This window comes from Chroicocephalus ridibundus, chromosome 4 (assembly GCF_963924245.1).
Source record: "Chroicocephalus ridibundus chromosome 4, bChrRid1.1, whole genome shotgun sequence".
Lineage (NCBI taxonomy): Eukaryota > Metazoa > Chordata > Aves > Charadriiformes > Laridae > Chroicocephalus > Chroicocephalus ridibundus.
In genome coordinates this window covers 90,225,193-90,244,633 of record NC_086287.1, presented here as the reverse complement: position 1 = coordinate 90,244,633, position 19,441 = coordinate 90,225,193, and the positions used below count along the sequence as shown (strand labels likewise).

Here is a 19,441-nt window from a genome sequence, read left to right as displayed (position 1 = left end):
GCCAGTGAGGCTGTCAGCAGGATGAGCACACGCACAAATCCCGCTTTTCCGTGTTCCACAAATCACACCGGCTATAAAACCCCACCCTACATCACGTATCACCCTTCTCCTGGCCCCAGGCTAGCAGGTCTCTCACGACTCTTCCCTGCCATCGATCCATCGCATTCTGGGCCAGCAAACCCTCAGCTACATCCACACTGAACCATCACTGCTTGAGTTTTCACTGAGATTTTAAACGTCATCACCCACATGGGGAGGAGAAATAAATTAACAAGTTCAACACTCTTTTGGACTGTGAACTAGTTTCTCTGCTAAATGACTAACAATTGTTTCAGCAGTTGAGGTTTAGTACGATATTTGCGGATACTTCGACTCTGGACAGATTTTTATTTTTATTTTTGAACGAAATCTGATTTCTTGGTACATTGGCCAATTAAGTTAAGCAGCTCTCATCAAAATGATCCCCCGTTACCAGCAAGAAACTTGACCCTGATGGTTGCAGCTCTAAAACCCAGTATGTTTTACCTCCCTTTTTCTCCCAGAATGAGATCCTGGCACCTTAATTCACAGGCACCGGAGCCGATCTCCACAGAGAGTCGCAATCAAGTCAACTCTTTCTTTGCAGCACAAAGGAAATCACATTTCTTTGAAACGCCGAGGAAATCTGAATGTGTGTTCCTGTTTAGCATGATTAAGGTGTCACATAGCACTCCCACGCACCCCGACACAGAGAACTTCTTGCCGGCTGCTGATGTCAAAGCAAATCAGCTGAACACACGGAGGGGTTCTGAGAAACACAACTGGGACGCGCCAGGCAGGCTGCCAACAAGCCACCCAGCGCCGTACAGACCGGGCAACCTCGAGGGCCACCTCCACGCAGGGGATGGGGGTGCCAGAGGAATGTCCCCTGCCCCCCCAGCAGGTTTTTAATACGGGCATGGGGCACACGTCTTTTGCCATGGAGGAATTTGTGCATGTGAGCAGGGTTATAAAACCCTGATAGGTAACAGCGCATGTTCCTAAAGCATTTGGGAACATCTCCAAGGGGTGCACTTCTTTGTTTTTGGATTTGCCCCCAACCTTCTTTGCTTTGCCCTGTCTTGGTTCCAGCCACCTGGGACATCTCTCTCTATCCCAGTTCTGTTTCTCATCACCCTGATGGTTCCGTCTGCCATCCTCTTGCTTTTCTATAGCTTGGTCTTCTGCATATTTTTGCTTGTGTCCTGTGGTTGTCCACCATTAACGTTAATAATTTAGGGAATCGTCTACTGCTGCTGCAATCAATTCCTGTGCTACTGCTGCTGAGTGCTGGGCCTGGGACCAAGAACCAGGGGGTTGGGCCAGATGGGGCCCAAACGAAGCAAAGGAAATGAGATGAAAGTAGAGGCAAACATGCGCTCCAGCCGTCACTACCCCGTGAATTTATACGGGGATGCCCAAAGCCTAAGAAACACGAGCACCAAATTCCAGTTGAAATCCCTTTTTTTTCAAAGCTCTCCCACATGTGTGTTATGGTCCTGACTGGAAGAAGTCACCCTCAATGCACAAGCTCCACGTTACCCCCAAGGCAGAGCTGCTTAGATACAAGCACATGGGACTGACACAGTGGGAAATACATCGCCCTGTGCCTCTGCGGGTGTTCGCCTAACAGAAACTAAAAGACCAAAGTGCTTGTGCAAAGCTATCGATCCAAGTGGCTCTCACTAAGCCCCCATCACACCTCTGTCCCACTGCTAGGGACCATTTCCAAGAGCTACACCAACCTCATGCAGAAGACCTTGGTTTTAGGCAGTTTGCTGTCTTGATGGCAATCCATCTCCTTGCAAGTGGCAGAGGAAGAAAAGGGCCTTGTGTCTCAAAGCTTAAGCCAGTTCTTATTTCCTTCTCTGGCATACACAGCTGCGCTCCTGAGGGCCACACGTGGGGAAACGGTCAACAGCAGAGAGCACGGACTCTGTCTTGGAGAGACTTTTTTTTTTCTTAAGCCCAGGGCTTTAGTAGCTCTGTGAGGGAGACAGAATAAATAACAAGACAACGTAGACAATGATTTAGGGACCAGGTATGCAGACAGTTTGACTAAGGCTGAGAGGATAAATTCATCTGATATAACATCACTGAAGCTCAGCTCTCCTCCGCGTCATTGGGCCGTATAGCTGGGCTTCTCTGTCCTTCCTTGAGCAGCATTTTAGCAGAAGAAGGACGTTTTATTATTTTTTTTAAGCGTACAGATTAAGACGCCACCCCCGAACACAGGCGGGCTGCAGCTCTGCCCAAGGGCAGCAGACGTTGTCTGGTCAGGGGAGGACCTCTGCAAGGTCTGGAGCTGGGCTCCCACCAGGAGCTGCCAGCACCCGGCAGAGGGACCCAGCCCCAGCGCGCCGTGCAGCCCGGCCCGGCCCGCACCCCGGGGCCGGGAGGATCACCGGGAGCACAAGGAGGACGCCAGCGTGCAAATCCCGTCTTGCGCACCCAGGGACCGGGCATGCCGAGGAGGGTGTGGACACCCAACGCCTCCACCTGCTCCTCCTCAAGGGCTTGGCTGATGTCCCCCTGGGACCACAAGGCCTGGATGCTGGGGACCCAGCACTCGGCTCACCGAGCCCTCAGCTGGATTCCTGTCCTTTCTCCGGGGCTCGCCAGCCACTCGCGGCACCCGACAGGCAGAGACGCGGGGACGCGCTTCCCTTACCCACCGGTGTTCGGAGTCCTGGGAGGCTGGGCAGGAATGCGGTGCCAGTCGTGATGGGTTATGGACAGAAGCCAGAGCAGCGTACCATAGTCACGTAATTAAATAACGAGAACAGATTAGGCAATCTCTGTGCTTCATGTTGACAAGCCTGAAGGAAAGAACAGAACATGTAATCAGATGAGGGGGGGGGGTTCTTTCTTTCTTTCTTTTGAAAGAAAGACAACATTACAGCAATGTAAGAGGCGGCATAGCACGCACTAATTACGCTGCTGTGGATATTTCTCTCTCGCAGGTTTGAGGATAAGACTGAGATTTTTATTGAAGCCCAAGGGAGCAAAGAACTGGGGGAGCTGGCATTCACTGGGAATTAAGCACCCAATTCATGTGATGCTTGTTCAATAGCTTTTGCCCCTCCGTTTGGCTGACCTGCGCAAGAACACATTCATCTCTCTAACATCAGCAACCTGCAATCAGAAAAATCACCTGTAATCCAGCTTCCTCCAGGAACGGACCCATATCTGCATGGTCTTCTGCATGACAGATCAGGCTCAATAAAAAGCACAAATTCACAACCTGCCACCAGGAAACGTCGAAGGCTTCCCTCTCTTGATGATTTCTGCAGAGATATCCCTGCTGAGCCTCTGGGTTTGCAGTGCCCTGCGATAGCGGGAGCTGCGAGAGCTCGGCCGGGGCAGGGGCCGTCGCTGCGGGAGATGCACGGAGCACCTACGGCTTTCCTTGGAGCCGGCTGCTTCCCTTGCGCTTTCTAGGCCAAAGCCACAAGCCAGGATTGGAATGAAATTGTACCGAAGAAACCATCTGACCTGTACACGAGGCTTTTCAGCTGAATCGCTTCACCGGTTTAACGGGCAACTGGACATCTAGTTATCTGGCTACCCATTCCCTGACCCAGGGATGTAATTTGGTGACTCACCGCCGTTCAGCTACCAGTAATGACAGCTGGAGTTTTTCCCCAAACAACTGATTTCAGATACGTAATTTGTTTAGATCCCGTTGAAAGAAAAATCTGCTCCTGATTTTTGTCTCTATGGTGCTAAACACATCAATATCAAGTAACGCCTCCTGCAGCAGCGACCTGGCTCACCCTGCTTTTGGGAATCGTCCAGGCAAATGAGGCTCTTTGCTTTTTCGAGTCACCCTTCTGAAGTGATCTGCGGAGAAATGATCTGCCCGAAAAACGACAACCCCAGATTGCTAATAAATGTCCCCAGGCTTCAGCAAACCTGCTGCAAAGCTTGCTGAAATTAGCCCAGCAGCTTTGGTTTGGTGAAGGCCTCCTGCGATGTGCGAGACGGCAGGTATCCCGCGCTGCGCCGAGGCTCCCGGCATACATGCAAAGAGACATTTTGCCCTAGTTGGGAAATCGCTGGCTAAGTTATAGGTGACACTATTCGCTGGCGGTGTCGTTTGCCCCGACACCTTTTCAGTGGGAAGGCAACTCGTCACAGCCGCCGTGTGTGTGGAGTTGCCTTATTTACTCTCGCAGGGTGGCATGAATCAGAGTTGAAAAGTGCAGTATGCTGGAGCCAGCCCGAATTCCCATGATGTGCGAGCGTGAGTCACTCAGCGGGGAGACTCTGCCAGGGTCCCTCCTGGGCGACCCGGCTCTGCTAAACGCGCCGGAAAATCCGCGGATAAAAACAGCCCCAGTGACGCACGGGAGCCGAGCAGCCTCCCTGCCTTTTTGGGGAAGCTTCTGAAACACCGACGTTTCCTCTTGATCGATAATCCGGCTGGCAGGGCAGGGCTTTGAAGCCGTCCAGAAAACACAGCTCTCTGCTCGCACAGTGGCTGCTGTTTCTCCCCGGGAAGGTGACAGGCCAGGGAACGCCAGGCGCAGGCAGGGGCAGGATTTCTCTTCCACGTGTATTTAAAGCCGGGCTTCTCCTGCCAGAGCCCTTGCTTACGGAAAAGATAAGGCGGGATGTGAAAGGGCCTCCCGCGGCATGCGCAAAAAAGAATTTAAAAAAACCAAATAAATCCCATCTCAAGGTCCCACAGCCGATTCCTTTTTCCCTCGTCATCGCCTTTCTCCATCCTCTCCCCGGTAAATGCCGCTTGTGGGGTTATCGCGGGAACCGGAGAGCGAAACGGGCTGCGTTCTGCAGCAGGCCCATCTGAACATTCAGAATGGCGTTTTTTTGGCCTTAAAACCCATCGCAGCTGATCCTCCGGTCCCTGCAGCCATCACGGCGAGGCCACCGCTGCCCGCAACCGTGATTTCCACACTATTGTCCCGACTCGGACTTCAAAGAAAAGCCAGTAATATTTCCAGATAAATATCTCATTAATTTCAACCACAGGCAGCCGTGAGTCACTTCCCCTTGACTACATTCCTCTCTTGTGACCAGAAATCAGGTATTGGAGATCTGGCACTGTGTAAAATTCATAATTATTTTGAAGGGATATCAATAATTCGATGATTAGTCTCGAAAATTCAGGCTTAAAAAAATCCTTCATTTTCTCCAGAGATTTGCTATTAGTTAATCGCCTTTGCTCCTACCACAGCTGCAAAATAAAACTGAATAATTTTACTGCAGAACTGTTAGATGGTTTTTAAAGCATCTTTTAGAGTTGCAGCAGCGGGTCGGACTTTCCTTGAACCAGAGCTCTGCCTCCCGGTAAATTGTGTCTTTTCTCCCCCCAAAATCAAACGGGCGCGAGGCGATGCTCGCCCTCGGGGACCCGCTCCCCTCCAGGGAGCCCTTGGTGGGGGTCCCCCCTGCCGCAGCCCGGCCCCCGCCTGCCGTCCGGCATTTGGCAGCTCTGCCGTGCCATGCCGTGCCGTGCCGTGCCGCCGCCGAGCTTTTCCTTCCCTTTCCATCAACAGGCTCAACTGGGCCACGCTCCCGGCAGCGGCACGACTCGGAGCCTGATTAATCACAGACCCCGAAGCCTGAAAGCCAGCGGTGTCTTGCGTGCCAGCAGATGTTTCTCTCTTAGACGGATTGGTTCTCCTTTCTTTTTTTTTTTTTTTTTTTTTTTTCTTTTTCTGAAATAACAACAGCTTGACCAAGATCCAACCCCCCAACTCCTAAAATGCAAGGCAGAGCAGCGCTCAGCGCGCAGCCGGAGGGGCTGGGCTGGGGTCGCACCGCGCTGGCCCCTGCCCCATTTGAAGGGGCGCAGTGGCATCATTTATTATGACAAATCACTGGAACTTTGAAGTCTGTACTCAATAGCCACTTAAAAAAACAAAAACAAACAGAAATCCCCAGCCTGCTTAATAACCACTCAGGCCTGCTTTAAAAATACATTTAAAAAAAACGCTTTTCCAGCAACTTTGGTGGGCTTTGCACTATACTGTTTGACTGGAGGTGAATTCCTGGCGCGGCAGAACCCCTTGGCCAGCAGCCGCCGAACAACCTCCCGTGATGCCGGAGAGACCGGGGCGTCCTTTGGGGCTGGCAAAGCTGCCAGGGGAGCTGGGGAGCACTGGTGAGGATGCTCGCGCTTGGCCAGGCTACGGCACGGCTTCAGCTGAGCACAGCTCTGAAATCAGGGCTTTGTTCAGACCAAAACCTCTTGCCAAATATTTTTCCTCACTTCAGTCGCCGCTCGTTAGCCCATGGGTTCATCCTGGTGACTAATGACTGCTCTCGTCTGAAGTCAGCGGATTGCAGGGGAATAACCCAACAGGAGGAGTTTCTCATTTGAGCTGATGAACAGGGGAGGAAAAAGTGTGTGAGAGAAACGCTGTTGCTTCATCTCATGAATTCCCCTGGTTCTTCTGGGGGTGGCCTCCCATGTTAAGGGGTTCGCAGGCTTTTTACCTGAATCACTGGGTGTGGGGGGGAAAAGATGCAGAACCAGCCCGTGCTGTGCTGGCACGGCCTCGCGGCAAAGGAACGGCCGCAGATGGGTTTGCTTTGTGCAAACGGTGGGGGAATGTGGAATGTCCCCCCTGCCTGCCCTCCACGGGTCGCCCCTCCAGCCACTCGCTGCCCCGGGGAGGGGGCCAAGCCACACCGACCTCGTGGCTGGTGCTCACCTGGGAAAGGAAGGGGCCTCACGCCAGGCCGGGCTCCCCGCGGACCCTGAGCCCGGCGTTGGCCCAAACCAGACCCCAAAAACCTACATAACTTCACGCGTGAGCAGGTGGAGGCCAACAGCTTTGTTTGAGCCTCCGTGAAGAGGTTGGAGTCCATCAATGGACAGGAGGTGACTCGTGGTGCCGGCGATGGCTGGGCGCAGAGACACCATGTCCCCGCGTCTCGCTGACGGCGGTTACCCCTCAGCATCCTCGGGACGCGCCAGAGCTGCTGGGAGAAGAAATGGAAGATTTCACCAACTAATTTCCCTGAGGGCCAAGGGTGCCAGCAGAAGGCTGGGGAGCAGGGTGCAGCCAGAGCCCCTTGGTGGTGGGGCAGGACAAGGAGGAGGAGGAGGAGGAGGAAGGCCCCAGGGCTGTCACGATGGCTGTGTGCCGGAGCTCGGGCGGGTTTCCTTGGCAGCCACAAGCTCAGGGCGCTCACCATACCTAAGTGAAGATTTTGTCGCCATGGCAACATTGATGTCATCGGCTCTGCGGCAGAGAGCGGCGTTAACCTCAAGTGCAACTTTTTTTTCTTTTTTCCCCCTCCCTCCCCCCCCCGCCCCGGTTTGGGGTTTTTGTTTATTTCTTTGTTTATTTCTCTCCGGAGGTGACCCCGCCGCCGCCGGGGCCTGCAGCAGCATCCACGGATGTCCACCAGCTCCAGCCCCCTCCTCCCACGGCTGGGGGTGGCAGGGAGCCCCATCACTGGTAGCTGTGGGATGGGGCTGCATTTCACAAACTGAGCCATCAGCTCTGCCCCGCGCACGCCGACCCGTTCCCCCTGTCCTCAGAAATCAAGGGCACTTCCAAGCAAGATGGTTTGGAAGCTCCAAAAACGCGAAGGAGGTGACCAGGGGAGAGGCTTCGCACCCGAGGAGATGCCTCACGCCGTCAGACCTGCTTCGGACGGCGCTCGCGGCTCTCACCGTGCAGAAAGGCAACAGGCTCGCTGCCACACGGCGTTACGGCAGAGCCACCGCCGCTCGCCTTCCCATCAGGAGGAGTCAGAGGAAACCCACCGAGGCAGAAATCCCCCGTCTTTGTCAGGGACACAACGCCCAATGTGAAGATCCGATGGCCGCACGCCAGCGCGGCATCACCCCAGCACTGAACCAAAAATCCCTCTTAAATGACAGCCAGCATGTTTTTTGACAAAAAGACTCACGAGGGAGCAGGACCTGGCTTCTTCACCAGGCTCGAGGACGGAGACGCAGACCTCTGCTGGCCCCAGTTCCAGGGATGGGTGTTATCCTGCTAGATGCATCCTTGATTCCCCTGGAGCCTCCTTTAACTTCCACACATCAGAGCTGCTGCCGATAACGGTGGACCATCGCAGAAGTCTGGGTCAGGCTGTTCCAGCCAAAAATATTCTACGTGTTCCCAGTTCGCGGCGACGTTAAAACAAGCATTTCACCGAACTGCCAGGGCAGGAGGAGGTCACAGCTGGGCCCGGCGCTCCCGGGCCCCTCTCACACACCGCCCTTCTCCCCGACCACGGGGAACTCTTGTTTTGGCTGTGGCTGGGATTCTTATAAAGGTTTGACTTATGTTTCTTTGTTAAACTAGCCAAATCCTGCTTCTGCACGAGCTCCTCATGCAGACAGAGCGGGATCTGCTCTTTTCCTTACCGGGAAGGAGATCTTGATGAGCCTCATCCGCCTGGCTCCGGGCACGTGGCGGTGGGGATGCTCACCCAGCCCCGCCGCCGACCTCCCCCTCCGTCAGGGCTGGAGGAAGCGTCACGTGGAAGGGAGATGGCTGGTAAAACAGCGTCAGAGAATCACATAAAATCCTGGTTTTACAATAGACTAGTTTTACAATATTTTTTTCTCTTTATACATAACAACAATCAACCCAAACGTGCATCTTTCTAACGCTACGATGCTTCAACTGAAATTCAAAGCATTCCTGATAAATGTGTTTCTGCAACCTTCAAGGGTCACGACTCTGCCTCTTAGTGCAGCAATAAATAACAAAACGTAGCCCCAAGATCTCAAAGCACCCGGCAAATGAGTCAATGACATTAATTATCCTTAATGTCATCATAATTGGTAAAATATGGAAAGAAAAGCATCCCGAAGTCAAGGTTTCTGTATTTTAAATACAAAGAGATACACTGCATGCCAAAGGCACTAGCGCCCCTTTTATTTAAGTGAGACAGTCGGCGGGTTTCTGACCCCATATTCAAAGCAAACTTTTCTTTTTTAAAAGAACTTTGTGTAATTTAATACAAAGGCACTGATTTTATAGCAAAGGCATCTGTAAGAATGGGAGATTCGGGGTGGGAGAGACTCTCAGTCCTAAGATTTGAAAGCGTCTCAGCTGCGAACAGTTCAACCTCAAACGTATGCTGCATTAAAATGAAAGGATGAATGTTTTGATACTATATCCCAGCTGGAACAAAAATTAAGAAGAAACTGGTTACTATATCAACTGCCAGATCTGTGAAGCAAACTGGTTAATTCAGGTGTTGAGACCAATCCCATGCGAGTAACGAACTGGTCTCGAGCTGTGAGCTGTATTCTGACACACAGAGCTGTGCCCTGATCTTCGTGGAGATTGGTAGGAAAAGGACACAGAGTGACGGGGTTCTCGCCTGACCACGGGGGTCACCGTGAGATTTTTCTGTGTGTATATTTTTAAAATCTGATAGGGCCTATTTTACAAATACAAATGTATTACAGGACTTGTTCTATGTGTCTGGTGAAAAGCGCGCAAGTGAGATCGCCTAAAAACATAATAATAAAAAAAGCAGGCACCAGGCTAGCAGGAAAAATACCTGCATGTGTAATATGGCTGGCAAAAAGGATATTCCAAGATCTGTTATTAATAAAAATGGCTCATCTCAAATATTTACTTAAGATGTTCCCCACTCAATAGAAAAGAAAATGGAAAAAACCGGGATGATAACATCCACTTAAAACAAATATTTTGATGCATGTACTCCAGTTAGTTGGAAAAAATCATTAAAAATTCAAGACACAGCAATATAGTTGACTGATGTGTTCTAATAGGTACAGCTGGGTGGCTTTACAGAGGCTGGGAGAGGTCAGCATTGCCTTCAGCCTGAGAACGATGGGAGCGCTGCAAGCCTCGCTGCTCAGGGACGTGGAAGAAAGTTGCACGTTCTTTTTGCAGATCCTTGTACATGTGAGACGGGAGGTTCCTCCTGCCCCCAGCCACCAGGGGAGCGGAAACCCTAAAGATGGCAACACCCCCAGCTCCTGCACCCTGGCATCCCTGCTTTGCTTTTGAGCCCGTCATTACTATTTCGTACCTTTTCTGCGTTTAGGAATTGCTAGTCCAGAGTCCAGGTCCAACACCCATCTACCAACAAGGTCCGTCTGCTCGCTCCACAGACCTTCCTGCTCTGTTTCCAGAAGAGCTTTACCTGAACAGAGGCTTGACGCTCTCTGGGAAGGGTGAGGAGCGAAGAATATCCCAGACGCTTCTTGTGCTTGGTGCTGAGGCTCAGAGATGGAGCCTCTCCCCATGGCAGGGGTGGCCCTGACATGGGCACAAGGCCTGCTCAAATCCCGTTGTCACAGCTTGCCTGCTCTGGGGACGCACAGCCGGCTCCCGGGACACCAGGATACCCACAGACCTCAAGAGGGCACCGAGCAACCCGCAGACCTGCCCCGAGGACAGCCCAGATGCTCCACACCCACCCTGGTGCCACCATCTAATCTCCCCACGAGGTCCCACAACCAGCACATAGCCTCAAGGTCCTCAGACAGGACTTGCAGATAACCCAGGCTCCACCTCGTGTGAAAGGATCATACAAACGTGACATACCAAGCCCTTACCTGGTAAAAATACAATCAGACAACTCTTCAGGTCAGCAGCTGTTTCAGCACTCCCCTCCAAGCAGATCCATACCTAACTGTCGGGATTTTAGGCATATATTTTACTCTCTGAGCAACGAACAAGTTGTACACAACCATCTGGGAAACTGGAGGCAACTGGTACTTCGTGAGATTCATCTCTGCGTTTGGTCTTCTGAAACTCAAAGCGTAGCTGTGAGCAGTGGAAGAAGCAATAGGAAGGTAGGACAACCGCGGCGTTTTAATGAGGATGTGAGAAAATTGCCCCTGCAACAAGGTAGTGCTGCAGCTTTGTGCTCTTTGGACTCGCATCAAAGCTCTGGCACTAGTTCGGGTTGAAAGCCAAAAGCTGTAGGTTAGACAAACCCCTGGCATTCAGAGTCCCCGGGAAGACGGGCTGCAGTAACCTCCCAAATGAAATCAGGCAGCTTTTTAATGGCTCATATTACCCGCAGCAGCAGCCGCGAGGCAGGCAGAAAGGCATCATTATCCAGGTGGAACCGCCGGGGCCCTCTACAAGCCCTGTAGCAGTGAAAACTCAGAACCTTTCTGAGCGCAAGCCGAGATACAGCATCTCTTACTACGCCACGTCTAATCCCCCCCTTTTGGAACCAAGAATCCCCAGCCTGGCGCAATCCTTAGAAGTTTCTAACGATGCCGCTCTGAAATTGCCGCAGGCTGGAGGCCAAAGGCACCTGCCCTGGCACAGAGACAACTCCCGCAAGGTGGGACAGACCACAGGTACCATCTTATTTAACACACCGATCATCTTTGAGCTCGCTCTGACACTATTTAGCCGGCTGCCGTCGCAGGGACGAGTACGTGCTGGTGCGGGAGAGGGACGGACGCAGAGAGGAGCTCTTTGCGGGCGGTTGTCGCAGGCGGCCAGCCTGGGACGGGTGTTGAAGGGCGACCTCGCGCCCACTCCAAGTCACGGGGGTGGCATTACAGCGAGACCAGCGCACCGTGGGCCTGCCAGCTTCCCCCACCGCGGATGAGCCGGCTGAGGCTGCAGAACCCACCACCGCCGGTTCCCCCAAAGGCAGAGCCTGGGGAGCCGCCGGGGAGGGGGCCACTGCCCCCCGGCGGGAGGAGAAGCGGTGCCCAGCTTCTGCCTCCTTCCCTGGGCAATTTCTCAGCCCCTCATGCGACACCACGGGGATATTTCTGGCTATTCAGGGTCCAGAAAGGCTTTGTGAGGCCCCTGCCGTCGCCAGGGGGGGACAGCCCGTGACAGCCCATAGGCGCAGGGGCTGCTCAAGGGGAAAAGACTCCAAAAGCCCGACAGCCTCAGCTAAGGGTGTCTTGTTCCAGTGGGGAACAGAATGAAGACACGGTTTCTTCTCTTTATCAAGGGCCACCCTGTGAACACTTCTTACCTTGGCTGGAAACAGCACCAACGCTTGTGTTTCTGCATGTCCTAAAGCCTGTTTTGTGGAATAGGACAGAAGTACAGATAAAACGAGAACACAGGAGCCAGGTAACCCAGGTGTTCATGGTGGCCCTCAGAACATCTGCAGTAATTGGTTTCAAGTGGGGCCAATTTGTTTGAAAGCTAAAGAAGTCAGAAGCAGCAGCAGCGTTCGATCGAAGCAGAGTTGTGAAGCTCCAGCTGGATTTTCTGCTGGCGTCCAGCCCGCAAAACTGGCGCGTTTTATCAAGGACAGTGAGCAGAACGCAAACGCAGCAGATCCTTTCCATTTGGATGCCGCCCTGAAACGCACCTCAATATAGAGAAACCCTTCTCAAGTCTGGAAATGCCCCAGCGTTTCCAGTACTGCCTACTTCAGGCAACCAGTGCAAAAAAACCCCACCAGTGCGACTGTTGCGATGGCCCCATGCAAGAACTCGAGCCCACGAACAAATGTTTGGGAATAAACGGTCTCGGGGGGGGATGCAAGAACTGGATGCGCAGACACTTGGCTGTCCTCCTCCTCCTCCTCCTCGTCCCTTCTAGGTGGTGGTGCCTCGAAACCTGGTGACAAACAGCGGCGACGGCTGCCGGTGCCCCCGCGCTGGGAGGGGAGGCGAGGGGCAGCAGCGCGGGGAGCTGAGCTGCCGGAGCGCGGCTCTTTGGGACACCCTCCTGGGAACGCTGGCATCCTCCGGCTCTGCTGGCGGCTCCGCACCTCCCACAGCATCCCCGCGGCATGGGGCCAGCCAAAGCTTCCTTCAAAGAAAACACAAAGCACGCAGCTAAAAGATATTCACTTACAGTTTATTTTCGCCTGAAATTATTTCACATCTCTTTGTACACAGCTACAGAACAGTAGTAGTAAACCATTGGTAAAAGCAACAGTGCTAAGGAAAATGTTGGCGTAATTTTTCTTCTTTTTTTTTTTTTTTCCTCTTCTTTCTTCCCATACTGCATCCGCATACAGTTTGGGATTTGAAGGGGGAAAAGAAACCTGGCACACTACATAAGTTAAGACTCAATTTCTGTTTCATTTATTTAAAAAAAAAAAAAAAAAAAAGAAAAAAAAAAAAAGAACATGATTGGGGTAAGGGTCGTCTACGTAGCAACAAAGTTTAAAAAAAACAAAACCCAAAAAAAAACCAAAAACAAAAGCTTGGCTTCCATTGAATAAGATTAAATATATATATATTTATATATAAAAAATTACATTGGCTGTATGTGAAACCTTGAGGTGCTGAAGAATAAAATAAAGGTGTTAAACAGAGGAAAAACTTCTTTTTGTTTTTTTTTTTTGTTTGTTTTTTTTAAATAAGCAGCTCTGTACAATGAAGGCTCATTATGAAAAAAAAAAAGTCAACAGCATAGTTATAAAAGAAACCACAATTTTTAAAAAAATCATCTTCTAAGCAATTGTGGAATTTGAAAAAAGGTAGCAGTCACATTTACAGACAGGTCAGAGCTATCGGATCAGCAACAACGCTATTTTTTCCGTCTCCCCAGAGGAACATGCAGAACAATGCGTGCACAGAACAGGTAAGGGGGAGGGAGGGGGGGCAGGGAGGGCGGAGGAGGGGGGAGAAAAAAAAAAAAAAAAGGAAAAAGAGAAAAAGCTGATGCACAAAATGGAGGGAGAGCTTTTTTTTCCTCTTTTTGAAATATCGGACGTAAACAGAAAACAACTGAGGCAACTTGTAAAATCCACAGAGTTTTGCGAACACCCCATCGGCAAAAGAACTGATGTCTTTTCCCCATCTCCCCTCTTTAAACCTGACACGGTTTAAAAGACTAAAGAAAGTTTTCAGACTTTGGAAGGAAATGTGATTTTTATTAATCCCTGCAGCCCCTCCCCCAACAACCTTCCCCCCCTTTGATAGATATTTTTCCTTCCTATTTGATAATGTTTGAGGCATTTTGAAATCAAAAAGACAACGGCGATGAACGTTGTGGCAGAGAGGGAGTATAATACAGTATGCATTACTAAAAGGCAATTCTTCAAGGAGGACGTTTCCTTTAAAAAAAAAATAATAATAACAAGACAGCGAACTAGTTTATACAGTACTATACGCAAAGAAAGGGTAAAAGAATTAACAATTCATAAATAAAAGACAGGTCCCAGACCTGTTATTTGTGAACCATTTTCTTAAATAGGTGCATTATGTAAATCTTATGTACAACAAAATTACTTTGCATAACAACTGCAAGAACACGGGGGTGGGGGGGAGGTGAAAATCATATTGGTTTTGGTTTTCTTCTCTTGAGATTTTTGAAAGTTTGATTTTCTGGAGCAAAACTGATGAAAGAGGAGTTCTGACTGGACGGCTGCCAGCCAAGGAAACCCAGGTAAATAATGATGAATATTTTTTTTTTTTTCTCCACACAGCATAAAACACAAAGGCAAATAAAATCCACCAAGGTTGGTTTTTTTTTTTCCTCTTTATAATCCTCTTGCTGCTACAAAGTCTTCTTTTTTTTTTTTGTCTTTTTTTTTTTTTTTTTTTATCCTTTTCAATTTAAATTATGTTGATTCTGAAATCACAAAGCTGAAAGAATCCGGCCGGGTCCAGGCTTGCCCCGTCCCCCCCCGACACACACAACGCCACTCCTCTACCCCACGACCACGACTCCTACCACCAAGTCCCAGGACTCAATGCTCTACAGGTATTAGCCAAAAGTTATTTTCCGGTTTGGGTTTGGTTTTTTGTTTTTTTTTTTTTTTTCTCTGTTTGTTTTAAAAATCTTTTCCTTCTTCTGGTGAGAAGCAAAAGAGAAGAGTCGGCGGTAGGGAGAGTTCACCACGCTTCGGTGTAGCGGACGTCCACTTCTTTCAGATTGGGCAGTTTAGCCTGTGCGGGAGGGCAGGAAAAAGGTGAGAATTAACGACACGCCTTCAGTTCTCAGGAAAAACGTTCCCGTTAAGTCTGTACCGTCAGCGCACTGGGAGGATTGATCTATCGGCCACAACATGCAGGAGGATGCGCTACGACCTCGAGCCTGCGGAGGACCAGCGCCGAGCGCAGCAGCGAGCTGGCGCATACAGGCGTTAGTGAAGGAGCGCGACGCTGAGCCTCTGCAGACGCACCAGACTTAAGTCACACCTGCAGCACAACCGAGAGGCTCGCGTGAAACCCACTCACCAGTGATCAGGTCCAGATTGGACCCCGATTTTTATTTTTCACACAGAGGCTGAGCAAAATTTGTTTTGTTAAACTCCAGCCATGAGGGCAGCGGACTCAAACTGTGGCAGCCAGCCCCACGTACCTCTTCAGTCCCTAAGTCATTGCTTGATTTTTCCCTTTGTATTAAAAAATTTGGAGAGCGTTAGCTAGTGTTGGTGTCTTTGTGGTCTCCTTTCCACAACTCAACAACAAACACATTTGGACGTATTGTTCCTGAATTACCCTGCGCGAGGCAGATGGGAATCGGCTGTTTGCACTGTTCCTACTTGTCGATTCCGTTTCCATGCTCTCTGACCATAATTGTATGGCTAATTCTCTCAAAACAAATAAACACGTTTAATTAGGCTAGGGCATAATTGAGGAGCTGGAAGTTTCTAGGAGTCATTATTACCTCACTCCTTGATTTATGTGCACGCATATTTTGATAAGAGCTAGTCATAATCCTACAGACACTGCCAGCAAATAATTTTTCAGTTAGGCAATAATGACTTCAGTAGTGGGTGTTTATTTATTGTCTGGTTCAGCCTGCCTGGTACATATGTGGGTGTCTGTGTGTGTGCAAGCGTGTTTGGTGGGGCGGGGGATGGAGCGGAGAGGAAATGTCATCACTGGCGTGTGCCCCAAATGCTCTCACAGACCAAGAGGAGAAGAAGCAAAGATTTGCATCAAAAAAAAAAATACGTTCTTTGAAGTCTGAGCTGTTCTCAACAGACCTACAACCATGTGCCCCAGGGAAAGAAACTATTACCCTCCCTTTGAACACACACAGTGCGCTACAAAAATGGCCACTAAGATAAATCTCAAGGAAAGAGGTGAGAGGGGAAAAAGTGACGCACGCCTGTTTTCTCAGCTTTTTTAATTCTCTGCAATCATCGGGACTTTGCTCACAGCCCGTTTTGCTGTTTGCCCTGGCAAGTCATTTTCTTGCGTTGCTGCTAAGGACTGTTAATGCAATACCAGAGCAGAGGGAACCGGATCGGAAAATATGAGTTTCGGTCTGAAGTCAGTGGCAAAGGGGCTCAGAAGCAGGGGTAGGGCTGGAGGAGCCTTTCAACAGACTCGATTTCAGAGCCCCGGGCCAAATACAGCGTTGACCTTGATTGTCTGTAAATACAAGCGCCATTGTGTGAACCCATCTGCAAGCCAGCTGTTAATTCCAAGGGCTTCTTCTTTGCATATACAATTGTGACACAAGTTTTGAAAACTTGATCTTGAAAAATCCATGCTAGCAGCACTGCAACAGAGTCCCTGGGAAAGCCCTGGCTCTGCAGCCAGAACCAAAGATACACGTTTGCAGTGAACTTTGAAAGCAGAGTAGTTTCAGGACTTGCCTCAAGTTCGAAACTCAACCCAAGGTTGTGACCTTTTTGAATAAACCTGGCACAATCTAAGGTTTCAACACACAAGAGAACATAACGTGGAGTTTCATCTTGAGTGCTTGGGTTTATAAGGTAAGACTCTGGGAGATGCGACTCACGCAACGCCAGAATGAAGACAAAGTCCGTGTGAAGTCATGAAAGCCAACACATCTCAGGCAGTCTTCCTGTGAAACCGCCTGGGGCCATTCCCCTCCCACAGCTACATTCTAGTTCTTTACACCATTTTGTCAAAGTGGTTGTAAATTCATTTTACAAGTGGTAACAGCAGACACCTTACATGTCAAACTCCTGTTTAAAGCCCAGTTCCAGTCCAAGAGGTGTTAAGATAAGCTTGACCTTCCTCAATGCTTTTAATTCACCCTTTGCATTCTGAATCAAATCTCCGTAATGCTGCTCACCCACGTTACTTTTGGTCCTGTTAACAGTACCGCATATGGCTTTGGAGGTGTGCACTACATTTTACCTGTCCATGTATCCTCGTCGTAAACAACGGATCTGCTCCTGTTTATGAAACCTTTACCATCGATAGCGCTGGCAGAAAGATTTGGTTTCTGATCCCATCTCATACTCGTCCATTCAGCATATTAAATGTTTCCTGAGTCCATCAAAGCCAGCAACCTCAGAATGTTGTTTTCAGTCATTATCCCCCCAAAATAATCCACTTTACCCTCTTCAGGTGACTTTCATGCTACCCACACTCCATGGGGCCAGTTCTCCCTGCACTAGGCACTACCACCGTGTACTTGCTAAATCCTCCCGGGCCAGCTGCTTCTCATCTGTAGTGGATGCAATTCAGAAATACCTTGAGATCTTCGTAGGTATCTGCTGAAAGTTTGGTGCTGTTCATATTTAAACTACACAGGCTCTTCATGGCTGAAAGAGAAAACACACAGGTATTTATGATCATGCTGCATTTTCTTAAAATATCAGGCTTACAGTAGGCCAAAGCATAAACAAGACATGACTATGTGCAGCACTCTCAGGAAAAAGCTGAATAGTGTAAAATATAGAAGTACAAATGGATAAACAGCTGTTTGGGCCCTCATCCAGGAAAAAGTCCCTATTTAGGAAGAGCCATTAAGCATATGTTGAAGTCCACTGACTTCAAAGGAGTTCAGACAACTTCTCATAATCAGTTTCCTGCACATTATTCTGCATAGTGCCCGTTCTCAGCGCTCTGCACAGTGCACGCAGGGGCCATGCTGATCCAGCAGCCCTCCCTCTCCCCTCCCTCCCCCCCAGTTCCATTCTGGGCTGCAGTACTTAGCAGAATAGTTTCCTAAGATGAGCCATAACTACTGGCCTGTCTGGCACGTCTGTGTACGATCAAGCCTATTAAAGGAGCCCTTTAAACCTCTAAAAGAGGTTTATAATGCACTGTTGGATGTAGGAAAGGGTCTCGTTTTGGCACGCTGAGCAGCTCTCAGCGCACAGGGAAATCCTGAATACTGCTTAGATGGCCCCACTCTGCCTTGCCCTATTTAAATTAAGAATAGCGAGAGTTTCACCTCCTCAAAAAAGAAGGAACAAAAAAATGCCAGAGAGGGTATGAAACCTGCTCTGCATGGTTGCTAAAGTGAGTATTAAGTTGCTACATGGCTTTGCAATCTTCCCCTCCTGCCCCACCAGGTCAGAGTCCCACCCAGAGGGGACAAGTGAAAAAAGCCGGGAAGTCCCAGGGCCACAGGTCACCACGTGAGGTCGACACATGTGCCACCAGTAAAGTCAGAGGCGAGAGCTAGAGTATGGTCTGGGACAACAAAGCCCACACGAGGCCACAAAGTGTTGTCAGGCTCAGATCACTGTCCCGCAGCTGAACGGCCACTTGAGTGGGCAGGGAGCAGGCAAGCGTAAACCCAAACACAACCACGGAAGCAGCACTGTGGCAGCCAAGAAATCAATCTTCTGTCTGAACCCACATGAATTCCTCTGAACCCACATAGTTTTCCTCCATAACTTATTTTGGTCACTTACAACTAAGTGCCAGCAGCCCAGCATCCGTGACGGGCGTCTCACAGAGGTTGAGCACTTGCAGCATGGTGAGGTGTTCGGACAGAAGCCGCAGCCCTGCGTCTCCGAACTGTGGGGCGCAAGCAAAGTTGTTTTCAAACAATGCACGAACATCATGTGCAAGTACCTCAGAGCAAACAGGGCACGTTAGAACCAGGTTTGCAGATGAGCCCTCAAAGCCACACTCAGATTGTTTACCGCAAACTCAGATGACAGGAGAGAAAGCGAATAGTTTTATCCCAATTTTGCAGACGGGGAACAGAAAAATTAAGTGACTTGTGCACGCTTAACCGCAGGCCATCGTTTAATTAGAATGGTGTCTTTGAAGTCTGGGCTTCGTACGAGAGAACTCCCAGCCGGGCTATACAAGATGGTTATGGCAGTTTCAGCCAGTTCCCAACCACATCAGAAAAAAAAACATAATGCAAGTGGTATTAATTAGCTATTTTGGTCTCAAGAACAATGTACTATTGATTGGTAATTGTTCTATTGACCCACTTCGTTTCTGCTGTTTCTAAATTCCAACTTAATGGAAACCAGGATATCGCAAAATAAAATGGAATCTAAACTTTTCTTTTTTTTAAATAATAATAAAAAAAATACAAAAAGCAGGCTCTTCATCCAGTGGAATCAAATACATTTTGAGCAAGAAGCACTGAAGTTTTCAAATCCAAAAGTTACGTTGTTAGGAGAAATCTGGAGGAGATACAAGAGTGTCTTAAAACAAGCAAGCAATCAGATTCTCCTTCGTATTCCCCACACAAAGAGAGGAAATTTCTGGGATAGAAAAGTAGTTAGGAAAACAAAACAAGATATTTAACATGACATTTGAGTGAAAAAAAAATGCTGCTTTTTGTGGCTGCACTGAGACTAATCACATTTTCAGCGA

At 49.5% G+C, this 19,441-nt stretch overlaps 1 protein-coding gene across 1 annotated transcript in view; it reads right to left on the bottom strand.

The window, feature by feature from the left end:
* Window positions 1-12,783: 12,783 nt before the first annotated feature.
* The window catches only part of CMIP (c-Maf inducing protein), a 139,332-nt gene continuing 132,674 nt past the window's right edge, over window positions 12,784-19,441 (bottom strand). The window contains exons 19-21 of the mRNA XM_063334695.1: window positions 18,517-18,622; window positions 17,345-17,415; window positions 12,784-14,830 (exon numbers count right to left, since the gene is read on the bottom strand). Coding sequence (XP_063190765.1) covers window positions 14,777-14,830; window positions 17,345-17,415; window positions 18,517-18,622 — 231 coding nt within the window. The 3' untranslated portion in view covers window positions 12,784-14,776. The remainder of the gene's footprint in view (window positions 14,831-17,344; window positions 17,416-18,516; window positions 18,623-19,441) is intronic.